The following is a 25,243-nucleotide window of genomic DNA, read 5'->3' as shown; positions in this document are numbered from 1 at the left end:
GGTAGAGCGACAAACTTTTCATCTCATGACCATTATTCCACCTTGGCACGTCTCTAACTCTGAAAGAGCTAGGAGTGGCATTAGAATAGTAAATGTGCCCAGCTGTGCCATGGGAAGGTAGTGGCATCAAGAACCATGCAACAGATGCCCACCTGGTGAAGGTATCGTTCCTCTGCATCTCTGCGGTTCTTGTCCGCGAGCGCCTCGTACTGAGATCTCATCTCACTGAGATTCCTGAGCAGGTCAACCCCTGGTGCAGCATCCATCTCTACGGTCACATCTCCTTGCTCTCTGAGATTGGCGGACTTCATTTCCTGGATGACAGATCAAAACAGAAACGGTGATGCCATAAAGAGATATCAAAGGTGCACCAAAAGCATTAAGATGCCATAGAGTACTCTAGAACCTAAACCCTTCCAAACATTAACAACATTGTACAGTGTAGGGTAAGATAAGTTCCTAGCTGCAGGGAGCTCTATCATGAAAAGATGGAAACATATGGAAAAGGGGCTCTGACGCTTTCTATACAAGACAAGCATTGTCAAAGAAAATTAGTCCTGCTCATGAAACCTACTGAATGTCCTTTTCCAATAGTTGACAGTGGCACGTCCAGGAGTGGAGTATATCTTTGCAAGATTTTTATTAAAATGAAACAAAAACCTTTCAAAGATAGCCACTGTGTATATGTATGTACACAGACATGGCTGCCATCTTTGAATGATTTTTCTTTTCCTTTAAGATAAAGCATTACTAGATGGCCACTGCGTGTGTGCAAGCGTGGTGGCCATCTTTGAATGATGTTTCAGCAGCAGGAAAAGCAATCAAAGACTACCACCTTGAGTGATCGAGTATGCAGCGGCCATCTTTATGTTTCATTTTTAATTTACTGTTCTCTGTTGACTGATGGAAGTTGTTAAATGTTAATATAAAAAAGTATGTACGAAATGGGAATGCTGTGCAAATCGGAGACAACCAGCTATCCATTTTCAGTGTTCTGGCAAAATGATAATAATTAAACAATTATGGAGGAAGGGCGGGAGCATGGTGATGGGGTGCATAAGGGGGCCATATCAGAAAAACCAAGCAGCCTGCAACCTGTGTGGAACTACTGGGCCCTTTCAAAAATGAAAAAGTATGCTGAGTGAAGGTCTGTGCATATGCGGGCAAGCAGCTTGGTAGCATAGTGAACCTGCAGGGCCCTCGCAAAAAATACAATAATTAAGTTGTGGAGGAATGAGAAGCGAGCAAAGAAAGTAATGTAGTCCGTTGCAGTGCTGAAATCAAAATAAGAAGTAGTCCTCTTATGTCCACTGTGTAGGATATAACGCATTAAAATACAAAATCACAATAAGATCAAAATGGTCCCTGAGCAGCAGGACAAACACAAGAAAGGGAAGGAAAGCTGTTGAATCAAGAACTGGGAGGTGAGATAGAGAAGAGAGCCACTAAAATACAAAAAAGGGGTGGAAGTCTATGTTGGATACAATAAGTCCCTTTGCTAACAGACAACTTTCTATAGGCGAGACCTTAAAAGGAGTATCAAGTCTGGGAGGATGGTTTAAAGTAGTCCAACCTCAAGTGTCTGGAAGGCTGGTAATAACTGGATAAGGCCCTCTAACGCACACCTTTGTAGAGCCTTGTGTACAGTGGGAAGGGGCTATAACTGTGATCTTTGTGTCAGTGGAGCAACCAGGGAACAGGTAAACACTGTGATTTTTAGCAGGAGATTCAAGAATGTCAGCAGTTAGAGATAATAGAAACTATTTTTGGTGAATACATTCACTTGAAGGAGGGTTCATAGTTTAACAGATGCACCAGGATGGACCAAAACTGAACATCCACTGTGGCCACAGAAACTTAGAAACACCACCTCCCAAAAGAGGCACACTGATTGGCCACCTGCATGCTGGGTTTGATTCGGAAACAAATACTCATGGCACATCCACTCAGTTCCTTTAAATGTTTTGGCTGAGTGTACATTACGGATTATGTCCAGTTAAAAAAAAAAATCAAGCCCTTATTGCTTTAACCCTGATATTTATGTTGAAATGAATTGGAGGTCTTGGCTAGCTCGCCCTATTGCTCTGCCCTGACCGCTCAACAGCAGTGAACTCTACCTCCTCATGGTTCTTCCTGAGGTAGGAGATCTCCTCTTGCAGACTCTCCACCTGAGACTCCAGGTCAGACTTGGACAGGGTCAGCTCATCCAGGACACGGCGCAGCCCGTTAATGTCGGCCTCCACACTCTGGCGTAGGATTAACTCATTCTCGTACCTGAAAGTATGTGATAGGACAGGGGATAAAGAAGAAGAAACTTTTTGTTATAAATGTTATAATTCACTTCGCCTTTTCCCTTAGTACATTTTTTGCATTATCCTTGAAATATGAAAAATAATTAGATCAGCTAAAGGGCTGATTACGAGTTTGACGGTGCGGAGATGGGATCGCCCCGCCACGACACTGCCAAAACCCCGCGAGAACCGCCTGCCATATAATGATTTTTTGGGTCATTGGCGAGCGATTCCTTAAGTGTTCCCACGGCGGTGCCTATAAAATACCCACCGCAGCGGGAACGTCAAAAGGAGTTCCAGCACGGCATGGACAGAAAAGTCCATGTGGTGCTGGAACTTCGGTGCATACACACAGAGGGGCACATGTTATGCCCCATGTATGCTTCCACAGGGCGGGGGCACAAGGGGGCCCTGTAGGGCCAGCTTTGTTTCCTTTTTGCCAGGATTTTCATGGAAGAGAGACCACTATGAAAACCAGGCGGAGGGGAAACTCGTAATATGCTTGGTGGGACCACCGCTGTCCTGCCAAGCATATGGATGCCTCTGGACCACTGCGCCACCGCCAGTGAACAGCAGTTCCCTGGGGTATTCAGCAGTCCCAGGGCTGCACGACCACTAGGGTCATAATGTGGCAGTCGTAAGACCGCCACTACTGCCCAACCACCAGTCTGGCAGTCCGAGGACCGCCATACTCGCAATTAGGCCCTAAGTCTGTTGGGTAATATTAAGCAGTGAACTAGAGCTGGTGCAAATCCAATGGTATATGCATTTTCCAGAGATGTGGGATAATCATCAAAGGTTGGTCTGGTAGTATATGCACAAGCAGGTATATGTAGGGTGTGAATTTCAAATCAGCCTATACGGCACAGAATTAAGGCACCATAGACAAGTTATGTGAAGCATTGCAGATCAGTACAGTGCTGTTGCGGAGTTAAGTTTTGTTAGCAGAGCAGTCATGTTGGTTTACAAAAGTGAAGTATCAGGGCTCTTTGTGAAGCAGTGCTGGTGTAGACGGTCAAAGCTGTATGTAAGGATAACAGTCCTAGAATGTCAACAAATGCCACAGATATGGACTGGGGGGCATTGACCAAACTATGTGTGATGGTACAAAACGCAGAATAGCAGGCAGTGTCACAGAAGTGCAGCGATGCGCATTGGTCGAGCAATGAGTGGATCCCAGTAACTCATCATCCAGAGAACTCATGATCAGGAGATGGCCAACTGTGAGAGTTGAATGCAAGCATGAACAGTACTGAGGTGCCAGGGCCGCATATGTGGGTGGAAATTGATGTGCCTTAGAAAAACACCCGTGCTGAACTATTATTGGGACCAGAAGGAAGTGTTGTAGGACATCGTTGAGGTATGTTGTGGCGTGCATGAGGTTACTAAGTCTGTCAAATGTTTCCTTGACTTCAGACATTAAAGTTTACTGCTACCAGAAGGTCTAGCCTCTCACTGTAAGAAAGAATTAGAAAGAGGACAGATGATCCAGTTCCTATTTTTGACTGCACGCCTCTCTTCTTACTTGAGCTTGAAGTCATCAGCAGCAAGACGAGCATTATCGATCTGGAGGACGACGCTCCCATTGTCAGTCGTGGCTTTGATGATCTTAACAGGACAATGGAAAACACAAACAGAGCAATCAGTAGGTTGGCATGGTCGACCACGCTTGCAGATGGGGTGCAACAAAGGTAGTTGTATAGCAGCAAATAAGAAGTTTGCTACTTAAACAGCTAAACAAATTACATTTTGTGACTAATAACAAAAGTGAAAAAGAGACTGTCTGCAAAAAAAAGGATCCCTTCTATTATGGTTCCCACTCTCCTGCCTTCATCCTTTTATCTGGTATGTTGGCTTATCTGTGGAAGAGTCATTTATTAGTCCAAATACAAATTCAGAAGACCTTCATCTATTTTAGGCAGTGTTCCCTCGGACAGACATCTCTCAAAGGCTTTATTATTTATTTTATCAAGCATTTTGAAAGTACCATTAGTACATATTTTTATAATTTATTATTATTTGGTTTCTAATTCTGTAATCTATTTTGGTCGTGTATTTTCATTTTTTCTGTTTCTTACTTTTAAAAAATATTTTATTTAAATTAGTTGCCATTTAAAAAATAATAATTTCGCCATTTCCTTATCAACATAAACTAGCGCACAACAATACAATACAACGATGTGACTTTTTCTTCTCTGAATAAGAAATTTCAGATGTTTTGAACATTTTACTTCTGACTTCGTAATATAATATTTGCTACACCTAACAGTTAGAATTTGCTTCTTTAATTTGCTTGCCAGGCATTGTGGAACTTCAGTTGATTTAGTGACAACGTGTACAATCTCAAACAGCATATAGGTATTGTGCCATAGGAATGCCCTATATACAAGGGTCCTTAAATTAAAATGTGCCTAACCAAAGTTTTTTCGAATTTTCTTTTTTTTAATACATTTGAAAGTACATCTACAGCATATTCTTTGTCGTGAAATTTTCATCACTAAATGGTATCATAAACTGTCCCTGGCTGTTTTTTGTTAAGGTCGAGCCTGCGAGGAAATGCACCCAGCGCATATGTCTTGCTTGCAAGACTCTCTTGTATACAGAAAAGGGCTTGGAGCCTGTCCATTGCTTACCATTTGTTAACTGGCGTGTCACTCCACTGTACAGCCTCAAAAGTCATCATGCGAGGTTTCACATAATTTCCGTTCCTCTCTGTAGTACAGGGGCCATGCCCTGATTGCTTCAATTTAATCAGTGCCTGTCTGCTGCTCCGGACTTGATTGAGGTACTAGTATGTTCTTTTTAACTTTTAGTGCCCTGCAAACAGAAGGCGTGTGACTGGCAAAAACATGCCCAGCAAGACAGGCACAATTGCAAAGATTTATTTTATATAGTTAACTTTCTTTTATTTTGGCTGGTCTTCTTTTCTCACTTTGCACTCATGTTTTCTTTTATTTTTTGATTTTAGGCACTGTTCTGGAAGCTCAGGATTCTATTATTGCAAAGTGACATTGTTTCTTTTTTTATGTGTAATTTCTGAAATGGTGCTTTAGCACATAAACATGCATTACACCCCAATCCACCCCACTCCAATCCTCCTCACTCCAATCTACGCCAATCCACCCCACCACACCCCATACCATCCTTCCTACCCAATCCAAACCAATCCAATCCACTCCACTCCAATCCAAACCACTCACCCCAATCCAATCCATTCAAGTCCACCACACTCCAGTCCTCCCAACCCACACAACCCCAATCTGCCCCACTCCAATCCAAAACAATCTGCCCCAATCCAATCCAAAACAATCTGCCACAAACCAATCTTTCACACTCCAATTGGTCACACTCCAATTCAAACAATCTGCCACACTCCAATCCACTAAATCTGCTTCACTCCAAAACAATCTACCCTTTCCAATCTGCCCCACTCCATTAAAAAACAATCTGCACCGCTTCATCTGCCCCACTCAAATCTAAAACAATCTACCCCACTCCAATCCAAAACAATTTGCCCCATTCAATCCAAAAGAATCCGCCCACTCCATTCCAAAACAATCTGACCCACGCAATTCAAAACAATCTGCCACACTCCAATCTACCCATTCTAATCCACTCACTCTAATCTGCCTCACTCCAATCCGAAACCATCTGTCCCACTCCAATCTGCCCCACTCCAGTCCACCTCACCCGATTCAACCAATGCATGCCAATTTGCTCCTCTCCAATCCAATCCACCTCCCTTCAATCCAATCCACCCCACCCCACCCCACCCCACCCCATTGCAATCCAATTCACCCCAATCTAGCCTAATCCAATCTACCCAACTCCAATCCAATCCACCGCACCGCACCCCAACCCAATCGACCCTACTCCCTCCCCAACTCAACCCACCCCACTCCAATCCAATCCACCCCACCCCAATCCAAAACAATCTGTTCCACTGTAATCTGCCCTATACCAATCTGCTCCACTCCAATGCAAAACAATTTGCCCCACTCCAATCCAAAACAATCTGCCCCACTCCAATTTGCACCACACTAATTTGACCCACTCCCCTCTAAAACAATATGCCCCTCTTCAATCCAAAACAATCTGCCCCACTCCACTCCAAAACAGTCTGCCCCACTCCAATCCAAAACAATCAGCACCACTTCAATCTGCCCTACTCTACTCCACCCCACCAATCCACCCCATTCCAATCCAATCTCACCAACCCACTCCAATCCAATCCCCCACACCAATCCAGTCCACCCAATCCATTCAACCCCATCCCATTCCACTCCAATCCACTTCACCCGACCCCACCCCAATCCAATCCAATCCAGCTCAATCTAATCCACTCCACACAAATCCAGTTCACCCCACCCCAATCCGATAAACCCCACTGCAATCCAATCTGCCCCACTCCAATCCACCCCACAGCACTCCAATCTACACCACTCCAATTCACCCCACTCCATTCAACCCCACTCCATTCCACCCCACTCCATTCCACCCACTCCAGTCCACTGACTCCAGTCCATCTCACTCCAACTCACCCCACCCGTCTATCCCAATCCAATCCACCCCACACCACCCCAATCCACCACCCCCTCCTACCCCACCCCAATCCACCACACCCTATTTCAACCCACCCCACTCCAGTCTAATCAACCACATCAGGCCACCCCACTCCAATTCACCCCATTCTACCCCAATCCAATCCCCCCTACCCCACCCCATTTTAGTCCCTAATATTAAATCTAATCCACACAGCCCACCACACTCCAATCCACCCCACACCATTCCAATGCAATCTAATCCACCCCACTCCAATCCAATCCACCCCACTCTAGTCCAATCCACCCCACTCCAATTCAATTCACCCAACTCCGGCACACCCCATTCCAATCCAATCCACCCCTCTAGTCCAGTCCAATCCACCCCTTCTACTCCACTCTAATTTACCCCACTCCAAACCACCCAACTCTAATCCAATCCACCCCACCCCAAAATAATCTAATCTACCCACTCCAATCCACCCAAGTCCAATCCACCTCACCCAATTTCAATCAACCCCACTTCAATCCATCCCACCCCATCTAGTCCGCCCACTCCAATCCACCCCACTCCACTCAATCCAACCCTCTTTACCCCTTCCAATCCACCCAAATCTACTCCAGTTCAATCCACCACACTACCTCAATCCACTCCAACCTACTAAACTCTAATTGAAAGACCATTCCACTCTACGCCACTCCACTCTCTGACACTCCACTCTACAATACTGAACTCTATGACGCTGCACTCTATGACACTCTCTGCCCCTAAACCACTGAGCTCTGCTCTACTATAGTCAACTCTACAACACTCTTCTCCCCTAATTCACTCTATGACACTCTACTCCAACAAATCCAGTCTATGAAACTTTACCTCCACTCCACTCTAGGGGCCTCATTTATGAGGACGTGCGTCACTTTTACGCCGCCGGTGCGTCACTTTTTGTGACGCATCAGCGGCGTAAAACATGCCTCCTGTTGCGCACTATTTACAAAGTGACGCTTCTAATCAGATGCGTCACTTTGTAAACCCCTGCGCTACATTATACCTGCGTCAGGTATAATGTATGCAGAGGGGGCGTTCCCCCGCAAAAAGCCTCGTAATAGTGACGCAGTGAAATCTATGAGATTTCACTGCGTCACTTTTAGGACGCTGTTGCGTCAAAATCTTGCGCCTGCCTCACAGCAGTCGTAAGACTGACGCAAGCCCTTTCACATGGGGCTTTCCCTATGTGAAAGGACGCATTGCTGCAGTTGCGTCACTTTTGTCACACACTCCAGCAATGCGTCACTTTTGCGCCATACAGATACGTATCTATAATTCCTTGCGCAATGATGCGTCATATTGTAAATATGACACATCATTGGGGTCGCAATGAGGTCGCAATGAAAAGTGACGCATCGCTGTTTTCTCGCAGCGATGCGTCACTTTTCATAAATGAGGCCCTAGGTCTCTCCACGCCACTAATATTTAGCCATTTTGAACAGCAGCCACACTGGTGTACAAAATGGCAAAACCCATTGACAAAGCCAATAGCTCTTGTATAGGCAAAGCCTATTAGCTTTGCCAATGCTTTTTTAATTCTAATTAAGTACAGAGGGAAAAAGTAAACGTATAACTCTGCAAGCATTCTTGCTTAAGCAGACCCACAATGTGCTCAACAGAAATGTACAACTTCTTATGCAGCTCTCTATGCACATTAAGGGCAACTTATTCATTTGAGTGATTTACACTTTGGAGCAAGTATACTACTTGTCAGTATTCACAAACTCTGAGTGTAAATTTACTACAAGAGTTTAAGTTGCATGTCTCCATTCCCTGATTATAGAAATTGACTTAGTCGTGTGGATGGGTGACTTCTCTCTCTTTACCCCTCCGTGGCCCTCCCTAAACCTCTCTTTTTCTTCCCAAATCCTATTTCCTTTTGGAGTAAGTCTGCCTCTTTTTAAATCTTTTCCCCTGTGTCACACCTACATTAACTACTAAAATGTATGCTAACGTATTTGGAGACTCCGCATTCGGGCTGGAGAATTTGGCACGCATAGGTAATGGCAAAGGCGTAAATATGCACAAAGTTTGTGATTAGCACTTTCTAGTAGAAAATGTATCTCAAACTGCAGTTTGTGAATCAGGCAACTAAAGTGCAAACATGTTATATGTGTTAATTGGGACCAGCAGATTAAATAGGTGAGTGTGAACAATAGCTGACATTTGCCTGAGTTAATAGTGAAGTAAATCTATTTTTTAACCATGGTACATCCCCACAGAGGGTCTAAAAAAAGGAACTCACACTCTGTTAATCATCCTTGAAATGAAAGCATTTTGTCCTCTGCCATCTGCATATTTAGTGTTTTCTCAGATACCAGTCAATCTTTTAATAAAATCTACCAGAATGGGCCACTAAAGAAATATCTACTAATGAATTATATATTTCTTATAGGTATGAGATCTATTTAATTGCATCTTGTTCATAAAAGTATACTTTGACAAACGTGTTATGAACGAAATAAAACATATATCATAAATTAAGCCAACTGTGCTAAGAGTACCCGGAGAAATTGATGGAAAAAACGAGGTGATGACTCTTAAACTAAAAAGGTGAAACATGTTGATGCTATTTACACATGTCTACGGACTGGGATTGTATTAGACACACTGACCTCAACCTGTATTGACAATGTCTAGGCGTGACAGACCTATGGTCTCGATTGAAACTATCAATTATTGAATTATTTTAATTTGATTAATATTTTCTGGTTATTTGTCTCACATGTTGGAACTTCCTTGTCATGGGATTCTAGCGATTGTCCTAGTTGGCCACTGTTAATTACCATACTCTTTCATTGTCAATCAAAGGAAATAGCATTGTGAATGTATAAATAGCTACGCATTAATGTGGGCAGGGCCTTAGTGGGAGCCTGAAACCATGTTTAAAGCTAAGGGACAGTACACAGCTTTGTAAAAGAAAGAAATGCATTGTTCGTTGGAAAATATTAATTAACTATTATATCGAAATAAATCTTTGTACTACTAATTAACTGTTTTATGTCGGAATACACAACGTGCCCAGAGACTAAATTTTACTATCTAGGTTATCAAAATAAATATAGATTAACAAAACGATTTCCAGGCATATTAGTCAGACTTAGCATTTTGTGTACTCAAACCCCATATATTTGAGCAACAAAATCTAACATAAATAGAAGCTTGTTTTAAACAGTGTGAAATGGTATGTATGGGCCTGATTAACCCAAAATGAAACGTGAAATAACTCAATATTTAGACGGCATATGTAGTATGTGATTATGGATAGCAAAAAAAAAGGTGAAAGTAGGCAATAGATAAAAGGAAAGTGAGAAGTCCCCTTCCATCCCTAAATTAAGTACATAAGAAAAACTCATTTCCAGAAGATTTGGAGGTACACGTTTAGTGCAGGTGTATTTGGTTACACCCATGGCCATGGTGACTAGTAAAAGCTGTTCACTGTGTTCACGGTTTGCTGGGCATTAGCATGAGTTTATAGCTGCAGTTATCCTAAATAATGAAGATTCTTACCTGCTTTTGCAGATCTGCAATGATTTGAAAGTATTTACTGTAGTCCCTGTTAGGGGTAGTTGGACGGTTCTTCTCATACCAGTCTCTGATCTTTCTCTCCAGCTCTTCGTTTGCTTCTTCCAGGGCGCGCACTTTGTCCAGGTAGGAGGCCAGTCGGTCATTCAGGTTCTGCATGGTTTGCTTTTCATTGACATTGAAAACAGTGTCCATTCCGTAGTGACCGCCAACCCCACCAGCAAAACCTCCAGAGCTTCCACCACCTGAAAAAAATGCTCCACCGCCAAAGTTTCCTCCAGCTCCCCCTCCATAGCCTGCTCCTTGGTATCCCCCAAAGTTCCCTCCATAGCCACCAGCAAAGCCTTCACCAGAACCAACATCAAAGTGTGCACCCGGTACCCCTGCAAAGACCCTACCCGATGAAGTGCTGAACCCCCCACTAGGCATAATGTAGCCGCCACCACTGGTACCACCCCTTGAGCTAAGCCGCCCGCCACCAAAGCTACCACCTGAGCTGTTGCTGCTTTGTATGAGGGTCGATTTGTTGGAGTGGATAGAATGAGACATGGTGTCAGATTGCTGCAGGCAGGTGGAACTATCTGAGACCCACAGTGCAGGTGAGTGCCTGCAGTTTGTGACCTTTATATACAGAACTGGGAGGGTCAGCTATGTCTACATTTTCATTGCTGGGTGCAGAGGAAAATCACTTGCTTGCTTACTTTTTCCTCCTGCCTCATGGCATGTATATTATTGTTGATAATAACTACCTTCGAGTGCCAATTTGTACAGCTACCCTAGAGATGTTTGTTATGATATGGTAGCATGAGGGTGTTGTGGAGCAAGACTCTCAAATCAGTTCCTCCTACTGTTAACACATACCATGGAATAATCCCATACTTTTTGTTTTTCTTTCTAATGCATGATTTCCCTCGGCCATCACCCACACAGCTCTGTTCCTAATGCACCCATTGTGTCTCCTGTGTGGCATGCCTGCTGCCAGAGGCACCACCCTGGCAGCTTTGGGTGTGCCACGTAAACACAGGATGTATCTGTCTATTTCTCAGGGGCTTTTGTGCCAGGGCTTGCCATGTTTCTTGATATTGTTATACCCATTTGTTACGCCTCTTTGCTATGCTCCATAACACTGTCAACAACTTAATAATACAGTAATTTAGGCCATGAGGTTAGATAAGAACAGGCAGACATATTTGTTTGCATATATCTCTACAAATTGCAATGCTACCGATCATGCTTTATCTGTTGTGTATCTCTCATCTCTACAAAAACACAACTCCACACATCCGATAGCTAACCCCCACTGCATCCTTTGTCTCTGCCCCATTTGTGTGCATGGGTTTCCATGTAACCATCACCTTATCTGGAGAACAACAACCGTGTCTACCTGACATCCAAATCCTCTCCAAACCGAGGTTAGGATTAGGATTCTACTGCCATTAGATTTGCCTTCTTGATCTAGAACAATATCTTATTTTGTACCATATCATCTCCCCACTGTGGGGAAAGGAGGGTAGGCTACAGCAGATTCTGGATTTTTCCTGTGCAGAGCCGCAATGTCACATAACTGTGCTCTACTCTTCTTTGATTGTACAGTGGGGGTTCTTTCTCATTATTGTTCCAGAACATGGGTACCCACATACGTTTTTCCGGGGCCGCAAAATTTAGTCTATGGTGTGACCGAGGGCCGTACTGATGTCAGCGGGGGAGTAAAGTGGGTGTAGGGAAGCAAACCATGTATATCTAGTGGCTGTCTTTACAACTGAAGGTGCTCCTAAAGTTAAGGGCCTAGTTACTTCATTTCCCTAACTGCAATTAACCTTTAAATAAGTGCTTGCTGTATATTTAACTTTTCTGTTCATGTTAGTCGAGTATACAGCAACCCAGTGCGGCTGCTGCCCCGGGGGCCGCATGCAAAGTCAGGAGGGCCACATGCGGCCCCCGGGCCAGACTTTGAGTATCACTGTTCCAGAACATATCACAATACTGCAAATCCTCATCTCTGTGCCATATTATTCTATTATAGTGCCCCAATAGCTATGTAAGTTCGATAATATCAAATTCCTATACACACATATACATTCTGAAATGCATAATTATGCATATGATGTGCTATAATTATGTTTGAATATCCCATCTCTGTGCCAGATTATCTCATCATTGTCACAAATTTGCTCTCACCATGACGCAATATTCGCTGTGTGCTTTACAGGGAGGAGCAGTTCTACCGGTGGAGTCTGGCAGCTCTTCAGGTAGGGACAAAGAATGATACATTAAGAGGGTCTGAAAGTGCAGTCAGTGTCGGTCTAATACTGAGCGAACCAATAGAGGACCAGATTAAGTGTAAAGTTTAGGACAATACATGAAGAATAGAAAAAGCAGAAAGCAGACAGTGGGACAGTGGTGAAACCCTTAAATCATTCCTTCAATGACCATCTTACACCATGTTGGCACCAGCAAGACACGACACCCTCTCATGTCTTGCCTGTTAAAGCGCCGAGATGTTCCTTCGAGAACGAGTCGTGTGCCATATCAAAAACCCAATTAACATAACAAAGCAAATATCACACAGAATGGTGTCTGGAGTTTCAGGACACCTGAAATACTGTTTGTCCAGTTGTGCCTAGGTTATATCCTCTCCTCTCACTCCGTCTTGGTGGGTATTTATAACAGCAAGACATGCCCTTTAACAACTTTATCACAATATGATCATTATTTATATAAGCGTTCCCTTTACATGGTACAGATCAATCAATCAACCAATCAATCATTGAATTTGTAAAGCGCACTACTTACCCGTGAGTGTCTCAAGGCGCTGAGGAGGGGGGGTGATGCTACTGCTCGAAGAGCCAGGTCTTGAGCAGCTTCCTGAATGTGAGCAGGTCGTGGGTCTGCCGCAGATGGGTGGGGAGGTTGTTCCAGGTCTTGGCGGCGAGGAAGGAGAAGGATCTGCCGCCGGAGGTTGTTCGTTGGATGTGCGGTGGTGAGGGCGAGGCTGGCGGAGCGGAGCTGGCGGGCGGGGGTGTAGAAGTTGAGTCTGTTGTTCAGGTAGGCTGGTCCGGTTTTGTGAAGTGCTTTGTGTGCGTGGGTGAGGAGCTTGAAGGTGATCCTCTTGTTGACGGTGAGCCAGTGCAGGTCTCTAAGGTGGGCGGTGATGCTGCTGCATCGAGGGACATTGGGGATCAGGCGGGCGGAGGCGTTCCGGATGCGTTGCAACCGTCGTAGGTGTTTGGTCGGGGTTCCTGCGTAGAGTGCATTGCCGTAGTCCAGCCTGCTGCTGACAAGGGCTTGGGTCACCATTCTACTGGTTTTGGTCAGGATCCACTTGTAGATCCTGCTAAGCATGCGGAGGGTGTTGAAGCAGGAGGAGGAGATGGCGTTGGCCTGTTTCGACATGGAGAAGGAGGAGTCAAGGATGAATCCTAGGTTTCGTGCGTGGTCTGTGGGTGTTGGCGCTGTATCGACATGGAGAAGGAGGAGTCAAGGATGAATCCTAGGTTTCGTGCGTGGTCCGTGGGTGTTGGCGCTGTTCCCAGTGAGGCCGGCCACCAGGAGTTGTCCCAGGCGGAGGGGGTGGGGCCGAGGATGAGGAACTTCTGTCTTGTCCGAGTTCAGTTTCAGGTGGCTGCTCCTAATCCACTCGGCGACGGCCTTCATTCCCTCGTGGAGATTGGTTTTGGCGGTGTGCGGGCCCTTGGTGAGGGAGAGGATGAGCTGGGTGTCGTCGGCGTAGGAGGTGATGTTCAGGTCGTGCTGTCGGGCCACTTGTGCGAGGGGGCCCATGTAGACATTGAACAGGGTCAGGCTGAGGGATGAGCCCTGGGGTACGACGCAGATGATGTCAGTGGCTTCGGATCGGAAGGGTGGGAGACGAATTCTCTGGGTTCTGCCGGAGAGGAAGGACGTGGTCCAGTCCAGGGCCTTCTCCTGGATTCCGGCTTCTTGAAGGCGTGTTCTTAGTGTGCGGTGGCAGACCGCGTAGAAGGCGGCTGACAGGTCCAGGAGGATGAGGGCTGAGGTTTTGCCGTTGTCTAGTTGGCACCGGATGTCGTCTGTGGCGGAAAGGAGGGCTGTCTCGGAGCTGTGGTTTCATCTGAAACCTGACTGCGATGGGTCTAGGATGTTGTTGTCCTCGAGGTGGCGGGTCAGCTATATGTTGGCGATTTTCTCGATGACCTTCTCCGGGAAGCATAGCATGGAGATGGGCCAGAAGTTCTAGAGGTCCTTGGGGTCCGCCTTGGCCTTCATGAGGAGGGCGTTGATTTTGGCGTGCTTCCAGCTTTCCGGGAATGTCGCTGTGTCGCAGGAGATGTTGATGACCATCCGTAGTTGGGGTGCGATGGTAGAGTCTGCTTTGTTGAAGACATGGTGCGGGCAGGGGTCAGATGGAGATCCTGAGTGGATGGAGTTCAGGACCTTGCGCATCTCGTCGTTGTTGATGAGGATTCAGGAGGTCAGCTGGTTGGTGCAGGTGGCGTACGGGGTGGGGTTTGACGTGGTTGGAACGGATGGGGTGTTGAAACTGTTGTCGATTTCGGCGATCTTGCGATGGAAGAAGGTGGTTAGTGAGTCGCACAGATCTTGCGAGGGCGGGATGTCATTGGTGTTGGCGCTGGGGTTGGAGAGTTCCTTCACTATGTTGACGAGCTCTTTGCTGTCGTGTGCGTTGTTATCCAGGCGGGCTTTGAAGGAAGGTCTCTTGGCTGTTCTGATGAGGTGGTGATGTCTACGGATGGCGTCCTTGTGGGCTGCATGGCTGTCTGGTGTGCGGTCGTGGAGCCATTTCTTCTCCAGCTTCCGGCATGTCCGTTTGGAGGTCTGGAGTTCTTCGGTGAACCAGGCGGCTTTCTTGCTGGGGTGGAGGGTTTCTTGAGCGGGGCGAGAGTTTTGGCGCAGTCGTTGATCCACTGTCTGAGGTTACGGGCGGCGGCGTCTGGGTCGTGGGTGGGTTCTGGGCGAGGGTGGAGGTCAGTTGGTCCTCAGTGACTTTGTACCAGCAGCTGCGGGTTAGCTGTTGGGTGCGGTGGTGCATGGTTGTTTTCTTGAAGGTGAAGAGAATGCAGCGGTGGTCGGTCCAGTGGAGTTCGGTGGTGTTGTTGAAGGTGATGTGGGTGCTTGTGGAGAAGACGGGGTCGAGCGTGTGGCCGGCGGCATGGGTGGGTTCAGTGACGAGCTGTATGAGGCCGAGGTTGGCGAGGTTGACAATCAGGGTGGCAGAGTTGGCGTTGTTGTTGTTCTCAAGGTGGCCCAGCACCTCACCCCCAAAGACACGGACTGGTAATACCAGCAAGTAATGGACATGTTCCGCTCCCTTTTTAGTGCTCCGCTGAATTTTGGCTAGGTTTGTGTTCTAGAAATTCCACATACATACATGTGCATTAATTGGTAAGACTCTGTCTCTCCCTCTCTCTCTCTCTCCCACCCTCTTTCTCTCTCCCCTTCTCCCTCCCTCTCTCTCTCTCGCTCTCTCTCTCTCTCTCTCTCTCTCTCTCTCTCTGTCTCCCTCTCTCCCTCTCTCTCAGTTTGTGGGTATCCACAAATTATTTTTAACACATTTTCCCATCCTGGAAATGGTCAGAGATTTATTCAAGGGCTAGAGTAAATAAATATCCAGGTTGAGAACCAGAAGAGAGGAACTAGAAAATTGTGTGGGATGTCGAGAAAATTGATGGTGTTGCTCTTACTTAGAGATTTTCGCATGAACAAACATTAATCTGTGTACTGGCTCATAGGCAAAGGGAAATGTTATGTTATCTTATGTTATATTTAATTTATACACGCCACGGATACTCGAAGCGTCCTGGCGCTTGCTCCAGAAAGTTAATCAGCACCCATATCAAAAGCTAAAAAAGCAGCGTTTTTCTTTTTTTCTTAAAAAGCAGTGGATCTTGTATGCCCCGGAGAGCCAACGGTAACATATTCCAAGCCAAGCCAGCTTTACGAACAAAAGAGCTCCCACCCAACCTTAGGAGATTAAACTGGGGGGTCTGTATTAGTAGCTGGTCGAACGAACGAAGTTGTCTAGTGGGTTTATAGAAGACAAATCTCTTCTGAAGATATATAGGGCCAAGCCCATAAAGGGCCCGATGAGCAATAGACAGCATTTTGAATTTTAGCCGAGATTCGACTGGAAGCCAGTGCAAGTCACGCAAATGGTTACGAACACTCTGTCCTGAGGCACAGCCGGGAGCTCTATTTGTTTGTTTAAGCTGCTTCTTTTAAAAAATTTGTGTAACTTTTACATATTTTTAATAATCGCATTCCTACCTTGCCTTGTATATTCTTGGGCACTTCTCTCCACCCTGTGACCCCCGCGCAGCCGAGGTAAACGCTGCCGCGGGCTAGGGAAATCTGCATTTGCCGCCATCAGCGAGCCTGACCTCAGGCTACGCCCACTCCCACTAGGCCACGCCCCCTCACCTTCTTAACCGGGCTGACTACGAGCCCAAATCCAGACCACGATACTTCTGAGGCACAGCCGGTAGCTCTACTTGTTGTTTAAGCTGCTTCTTTTAAAAAAATTGTGTAACTTTTACATATTTTTAATAATCGCATTCCTACCTTGCATTGTATATTCTTGGGCACTTCTCTCCACCCTGTGACCCCCGCGCAGCCGAGGTAAACGCTGCCGCGGGCTAGGGAAATCTGCATTTGCCGCCATCAGCGAGCCTGACCTCAGGCCACGCCCACTCTCACTAGGCCACGCCCCCAACACCTCCTATAAGTAATGTGCTTTCCACGTACGCGCAGCGGACGGGCGCAGCGGGCGCGCCTAAGGCAAGCCCGTCTGGGCCCGGCCGGCCCCAGGCCCTGTCACCATGCCCAAATCTCCCACAAGCCGACTCACCTACACCCAAGGAAGGCTCCTCGCACTCAACCCTTCGAAAAACATAAATTGTAATTACACCTATACAGGAGAAAAACCTTTTACTAACTGCGAGCTCTGCAACCCGGCCCTTACCAACGCAGAATGCCACGGACTTCAGCTCGGCCTTATTAACTGTAGGTCTCTTCCTAAACACTACCACGAGATAAACCTTCTTATCCATGATCTTGCCTTCGACATCCTGTTCCTTACGGAAACTTGGCTCACCCCCTACACCGATTCTGACATTGTTAATCCTCTACCACCTGGCTACCAAATCCACTCTCAGAACAGACCCCTCGGCAGAGGAGGTGGCCTGGCAATAATTTACAGAGAGCACTTCGCCTGCAGAACTAACAATGGTAACATCAATGACTGCGAAAGCTGCCATTTTGCTTTACAGATCTCACCTGTAACTAAGCATGAGCGGATTTTGCGGATTGGCAATCCGCGAATTTTGCGGATTTGCGGATTCGCAATCCGCAAAATCCGCGAATTCCCGCGAATTGGCGGATTTTTTTTTTTGTGTTCGCCCGTGTTTCTGCCAGTTCGCGAGGGTTTTTACAATTTCGCAATTTGCGAACTTACCTGTCGGGTCGCAAGTTTTGCGAACTTGTTGTTTCTACGTGTCCAGCCTGTTTGGGACACTCTTCTTCATCACTGCCACTCTCTGTCACCACTGCCACTCTCTGACTACTCATGCCACCCTCTGGCCCACCCATGCCACCCTCTGTTTCATCACCACACCCTCTGGTTGTCCAGTGTACATTATTTTCCGCAAAGCAAAGCACACCTTCCCTGCCTCAAGTGACCTGAATTAATTTGGGGCTGATTAATGTGTCACAGAGTATTTTTTTAGCTGGCACCTGCTTCCTTAGTGCGCCCTGATTAGTGATCTTTTGCACTTGCTAAGTGCTTTAATTGTTGCAAAATTAGTTACAACACCTGCCCTGCCCCAACTGACAATAATGAATTAGGGGCTGATTAATGGATTTTAACTTCCAGCCTGGCTCCTGCTTGTCTCCCTTAGCTGTAATTCAGGACCTTTGTGGCATATGTGTAACTATTCTGAGGTTCAGAGCAGGGTCACATAATAGTTTCAACTGGCAACTGAACTCTGGAGGGGCCCCTCAGGAAGCACTACAGGAAATGGCTACTAATGATGTGCCTGAACTTTTGAACCTGGTAAGTAGTTACTTTCAGTTTTGCTAAGATCGTATTTCTGCAATTTTGCACTTATTCGCGGGGCGCGAACTCACGCGAACAGTGCGAGCAGCGCGAGCAAAATCCGCTGCTCGCGGATTTGCAGATTTTGCGGGAAATTCGCAAATCTCGCGGATTGCGGATTTCCCGAAAATCCGCAAAATCCGCGAGCGTAACGGATTTTCCGCCCATGCTTACCTGTAACCTCCCTCTCTGGTCTACTGATATACCGCCCGCCTGGAGCCCCAGCCAAATTCTCCAGCGCTCTTGTTGATACGGTTCCCCTTATGGCAACAACAACTCCCAACTTTCTAATCCTGGGAGATCTCAATCTCCATCTACTAGACCCCAAGGACATAACTGCCTCCGAACTTCTCCTTGACCTCACGTCGTTTGGCATACAACTAGTGAATTCAGAGCCCACCCATGATAAAGGACATCTTCTGGACCCCATTTTCACTAACATCCACAACCTTAAAACCCATACTCCCCTTCCCCTACCATGGACAGACCATTTATTGATTCCTATCGACTGGCATCTTTTTGTCCCGCCACCCCAACCGTCCAAAACCCGGGTCACCGATAGACGCTGGCACAAACTCTCGCCGGAAGAATGGGCTTCCACGCTCATGGTCACTCCCCCCCCCCCAGCTCCTGACCAGTTACTGCAGATATGCAGTTTAACTCCTGGCTCACTCATTCACTGGACGATCTCCTCCCCAAAACAAGTACCTTGAAACGAGCCAAAAGAGTGAACCCGGCCCCCTGGTTCACTCCTGAGCTTAACCTACTACGTAAGGAGTGCAAAAGGACAGAGCGCTCATGGAGGAAGGACAAATCCACAGCCAAAAAAGCTGCCTTCCGCGCCTCCCTAGGAAATTATAAACTCACGCTACCCAATGCTAAAGGCCAATTCTTTGATGAAAGAATAAAAAACTCCTCCTGCTCCGCTAGAGACACCTTCACCATCTTAAAAGAACTACTCAAAGTCCCAGACCCTCGGCCAGAGAAACTCCCAGATCCCAACACCTCTGAGGATAAATGCCACAAGCTGGCTAAATACTTTGACGAGAAAATTCAGAAAATTCTCACCTCCCTACCTCCAGCCGACCACAGCCTCAACGATGAGGGTTGCTCTAAATCTGACCCAACCACCACCCACCTAAACACCCTCGGCCCGGTAACCATTGAAGAGGTCTCGACCACGCTCGCCACAATCAAAAGTGGTTCCCCTAGCGACCCGGTCCCCTTGCGCATCCTCAAAAAAGTGGCTCCTACGATCGCCCCCCCTCTTACCGACCTCATCAATTCATCTTTACTTCAGGTAATGGCCCCCCCCAGCTGGAAAGCGGCTGTTGTCAAGGCTCTCCTGAAAAAACCTCTACTAGACCCTCTGGACTTGGCCAATTTTAGGCCATTCTCCCTCCTCCCCGGAATCAGTAAAATCACTGAAAAAATTGTCAATAAAAAGCTCTCCCAGTTTTTGGAGTCTAACAACCTGCTCAGAAGCTCGCAAACTGGATTCCGCCCAGGTCAGGGCACGAACACCGCCCTCCTGGCTGCAGTGGAGGAGACCAGATGCATTTTGGACGCAGGAGGATCAGTGGCAGTGATCCTCTTGGACCTCAGTGCGGCCTTTGACACTGTCAACCATCGGGTTCTAATCCAGCGACTCAGAGACATTGGTGTGGAGGGCACTGCCCTGGCCTGGTTCGCATCATTCTTAAACCATCGCTCCTTCCAGGTTTGGGAGAACGAAATCCGCTCCCCAGCCATCCCCCTCCAATGCGGAGTGCCGCAGGGCTCTTCACTAAGCCTGACATTATTTAATGTCTACATATCCCCATTGGAGGAGGTAGTCACCCCGTTCGGAGTGAAAATCATCAGCTACGCGGATGACACCCAGTTAGTGGTGTCCCTATCCCATGCCAACCAAGAACCAGCTAACCTCCACAACTGCCTTTCCAATATCCAGGGGTCGATGAACAATTCAGCGTTGAAACTCAACGGGTCCAAGACGGAAATCCTACTCCTTGGTCAAAAAGGGCTCTCCCTTCCCCCTAACATCTGGCCCTCCTGTCTGGGTGAACCCCCGGTTCCCAAAACCGAGATTAAGAGCCTGGGAATCTGGATAGAGAAAGACCTGTCCTTCAAAACCCAAGCCAAAAAAAAGCTGGGATTTGTTTCGGGCTCCTTAGATCAGTCAGAAAAATCCTGCCCTTACTCCCTCCCATCTCCCAGAAATTGCTTATCCAAGGCCTCATTCTTTCTAGGCTGGATTACAGCAATGCCATCTATCTGGGAGCCCCTGAAGCCACCTTCAATAAATTACAAAGGATTCAGAACGCCGCTGCCCGGCTTCTCACCAACACTCCGGCTAGATCCTCGGCCAAACCAGCTCTGAAGCATCTTCACTGGCTCCCAGTAAGAGAAAGAGTTAAATTCAAGGCTCTCTGTCTGGCCCATAAACTCCTGCAGGATAAAGGCCCCCCATCCTTAAAAACTTCATCAGGCCTTACAAAGCCACAAGATCCCTCCGCTCTGACCATGAACACCTCATCACAGTTCACAGAGTGAAGAAGGCGCGCACAGGAGGACGGCGATTCTCCGTGAACGCAGCCCGCCTTTGGAACACTCTCCCCCGCAATCTAAGGATGGAATCTGATCACCTCCGGTTCAGGAAACTTCTGAAAACGCACCTCTTCCCCTGATCCCTCTTCCCCACTTCTTCCCGCCGTTCCACCCTCTTGACTGTCTTGGTCTCAACGCTGGGATGCTTCTGGGTTACTATGCGCTCTACAAAACCCTAATAATAATAATGAAAGTCCCAGTAACAATCTGGCTACTGAATTTTGGACTACTTGTAGTTTCCTAACCAAGTAGTCTGGACTGCCAACCAAAAGAACGTTGGCGTAGTCTAATCGGGCCAAGATCAGGGCCCAGACCATGGTCTCTTTGGCACTAGCTGGCAGAAGAGGGAGAAATTTCCTCAAAACTTTCAGAGTGCCAATGCAAGTCCCCATCAGCTTCTTCACTTGTGTCGAAACGTTCAAGGTTTCATCGAACCAGACCCCAAGGGTTTTAGCAGTGCCCTGTCCCAAGGTAGGGCGGGGGAAATCAGGAGGGCACAATCTTTCTCTGAAGTCCTCTGTGAACGAGCCATACAGGAGCACTTCAGATTTTCCTTCATTTCACTTCAACTTTGTATTCGCCAGCCAATGAAACACAGAGAACAAACAATGATGAGACGCCCCAACAGAGTCGTCAGCCCTCTTCCAGGAAAACAGAAGTTGCGTATCATCTGCATAGGCCATCACTTTAGTCCCCAGTGACACCGCAAGGTAAACCAGCGGAGTCACATAGATGTTAAAAAGAAGAGGCTAAGCGATGACCCCTGTGGAACACCAGTTGTCAACTGCATCGACGCAGAGGCACAAGGAGGAAGCCAGACCTGCTGCGACCTATCTTCCAAGAAATCCAAAAAGAATTCAAATAGTACTCTTGAGAAAAATGCTGCTGCTTAGCTTTGAAGTCCTGCTGTCAAGCTCTGAACAGTCGCATAGGAAGCGGGTGCTGTGGGTGGGGGCTGCCCCGGGTGTCGTCACTGAGAAAGGGTGACAAAATGGCAGAAATATGTGTTTTAAACACATATTATTGCCATGTTGTCAAGTTGGGGGTGACAAGAAATATTCCGCACCGGGTACCACCTAACTTTGCTACGCCACTGGTTCTGAAAACTTCACAGTTCACAAGTCCATTCATAAACCTGTAAAAGGAGACTTCGAAATGTCTTTGTAAATCAGACTCCGCATCCTGATGTACACTGGGATGGATATAGTATCTTGGGAAAAGACAGAGTCAGGGGCCCTTCATCATTCTGAATCCAATTAAGTGTCATTGCCTTTAACAGGTGCTTACCCATGTGCAACAAAGCAGCAGGGAGGCTGTGTATTGTGTACTGAGCGAAAAGGCCTATTCCAAGATTACTGGGTGTAGATATATCAGCTCCTTTGAAAGTGGAAAACGGATGAAGGGGCATATTATCAAGCACGGCGTTAACATTGTTGCCGCTTTAGCAGCAGAAAACTGCAGCTAAATCGGGGATAATGGGCTTTATAATACACCTTAGAGAATTCCCATAAAAAGCCATGTTCACACCAGAACATGGGCTTCTATGGGAATTCACAAGGGCGTATTATCAAGCCCATTATCGCCGCTTTAGCAGCAGTTTTCTGCTGCTAAAGCAGCAATAATGTTAACGCTGTTTCTTGATAATATGCCCGGAAGTCTTCAAAGGGAGGGATAGACCTTTCCTCTGGAAACTCTGTAAAGTTTTTGCTAAATGTTACCAGCTCTGCACAGTTTGCGATGTTTGCAAAATTTAAATTGTGAAAAGGATTGTAAGATCAGAAATAAATGTCAACAAAAACTCACTTTCAATCGCTGAATTCTCTAGCAAAAAAAGTGCTTAGTCGTACATTATTGCGTAATACTTTTTTTCACAAGACGTTTCACATGTCAGGCAATGCCTGTGAAGTTTCCAAAAGCTGCCCCGACTTCAAAAAGTGAAAGGTTTGTACATTTTGATGTAACCTTTGCAGAGGGATCCATCCCCAAGCATATGTTTTTAATAATTCACTAACTAGTTAATAGGCAGTTTCAATGAGTGATATGGCTAAACAAGAAAATAACTATTCCATACATTGTGCTACGCAGCTCTAAAATCTGGCCATTTGTGGCGTAAGCTGGGCAAAGCAGGAACTCACAGCGCATAGAGAAGTAGGGGAAAACCTGGGCTAGTAGGTTGCAGTGCCTGGTCTTACAGTCATTGAGAAATTATTATGGTAGTACTGTTTAACGTATCTTATGTATTAATATCAACACTCAGGCATCCAATCTTTGCACACAAATATTAGTTCAATGCATTTACCCTCAAATGTTGGCACTGCAGAACAGATTCAGTAACATGAAAGCTTCATGTTTCAAGAATGATTTTGTACCTCAGCATTTGACCAGCAGCACCAGACCCAGCGAGGAGGCAAAATTATAGGCCTTGGCTGCATCAGTAAGCAGTTCTCATCTAGACGAAAGCACCTGTCCTATGTATGTTGAAGGGACAGCAAGCTGTATCTCAGTTGAGTGGGGGTACAGAGGCATTTAATATAAATTGTATTGTATTGTAATTGCATTTATATAGCACTTACTACCCCGAAAAGGCGTTGAAGCACTTTTTCGGCGAGTAGCACCCTACTCCGTAACCCAAGAAGGATTAGTGTTGAATTAGTATAGTGAAATATGAAAGTAATTTGAGTGGTGGATAGGTTAGTCAGTGATTTGGATTCACAAGGATACCGGAGGGATAGAAGAGGGAAAAAGGTTTGCATTTATTTAGCGCTTGTTTCCCCTGATGGGGTGTTGAAGAGCTTTTTTTGCCACTGGATTCAAGCAAGCCTGGCTGAAGACGGCTGGAATGCCAGAAACTGGTCCTAGGAAGCTTGTTTCCGGTCCAGGGAAGGCATGGCTTGGCAGTTCGGGCTGGACTGTCCCCATGAGGCACAGGGTCAGACTGATTTGCAAATGGCCATGTCTGAACTGGGTCGGCAGAGTGGGCTAAAGAACGGTGATGGATTAAACCCAGATCTGTTGACTGGGTGTGAGTGTTTGATTGGTTCAGATGCTCCGTCTATCACCACCCCCTTTTGTACCGCCATGTTCGCCATAAGTTGGCAGGGTATGCTCAGACGTGAGTCCCTTGCTCACTTAGCCACTGGATTCAAGCAAGCCTGGCTGAAGATGGCTGGAATGCCAGAAACCAGTCCTAGGAAGCTTGTTTCCGGTCCAGGAAAGGCATGGTTTAGCAGTTCTGACTGGACTGTTCCCATGAGGCACAGGGTCAGACTGATTTGCATATGGCCATGTCTGAACTGGGGTGGCAGAATGGGTTAAAGAACAGTGATGGATTAAACCGAGATCTGTTGACTGGGTGTGAGTGTTTGATTGGTTCAGATGCTCCTTCCATCACCACCCCTTTTTGTACCGCTTTGTTCGCCATAAGTTGGCAGGGTATGCTCAGACGTGAGTCCCTTGCTCACTTTGCCACTGAATTCAAGCAAGCCTGGCTGAAGACGGCTGGAATGCCAGAAACCGGTCCTTGGAAGCTTGTTTCCGGTCCAGGGAAGGCATGGCTTGGCAGTTCAGGCTGGACTGTTCCCATGAGGCACAGGGTCAGACTGAATTGAATATGGCCATGTCTGAACTGGGGTGGCAGAGTGGGCTAATGAACGGTGATGGATTAAACCCAGATCTGTTGACTGGGTGTGATTGTTTGATTGGTTCAGATGCTCCGTCCATACCGCTTTGTTTGCCATAAGTTGGCAGGGTATGCTCAGACGTGAGTCCCTTGCTCACTTTGCCACTGGATTCAAGCAAGCCTGGCTGAAGACAGCTGGAATGCCAGAAACCGGTCCTAGGAAGCTTGTTTCCGGTCCAGGGAAGGCATGGCTTGGCAGTTCGGGCTGGACTGTTCCTATGAGGCACAGGGTCAGACTGATTTGCATATGGCCATGTCTGAACTGGGGTGGCAGAGTGGGCTAAAGAACGGTGATGGATTAAACCCAGATGTGTTGAATGGGTGTGAGTGTTTGATTGGTTCAGATGCTTCGTTCATCACCACCCCCTTTTGTACCGCTTTTTTGACGAGTAGCACTCTACTCTGGAACCCATAAAGGATTAGTGTTGAATTAGTATAGTGAAATATGAAAGTAATTTGAGTGGT

At 46.7% G+C, this 25,243-nt stretch overlaps 1 protein-coding gene across 1 annotated transcript in view; it reads right to left on the bottom strand.

Annotated features, from left to right (window-relative positions):
- The window catches only part of LOC147717245 (keratin, type I cytoskeletal 12-like), a 32,767-nt gene extending 21,647 nt beyond the window's left edge, over positions 1 to 11,120 (bottom strand). The window contains exons 1-4 of the mRNA XM_086924195.1: positions 10,389 to 11,120; positions 3,817 to 3,899; positions 2,118 to 2,274; positions 153 to 314 (exon numbers count right to left, since the gene is read on the bottom strand). Of these exons, the coding sequence (XP_086780321.1) occupies positions 153 to 314; positions 2,118 to 2,274; positions 3,817 to 3,899; positions 10,389 to 10,952 (966 nt within the window). The 5' untranslated portion in view covers positions 10,953 to 11,120. The remainder of the gene's footprint in view (positions 1 to 152; positions 315 to 2,117; positions 2,275 to 3,816; positions 3,900 to 10,388) is intronic.
- Between the last annotated feature and the right edge of the window lie 14,123 nt (positions 11,121 to 25,243).

This window comes from Lissotriton vulgaris, chromosome 5 (assembly GCF_964263255.1).
Source record: "Lissotriton vulgaris chromosome 5, aLisVul1.2, whole genome shotgun sequence".
In the NCBI taxonomy this organism is placed as follows: domain Eukaryota; kingdom Metazoa; phylum Chordata; class Amphibia; order Caudata; family Salamandridae; genus Lissotriton; species Lissotriton vulgaris.
Note: the sequence above shows the minus strand (reverse complement) of the source record. Positions and strands in the feature narration are given on the sequence as shown.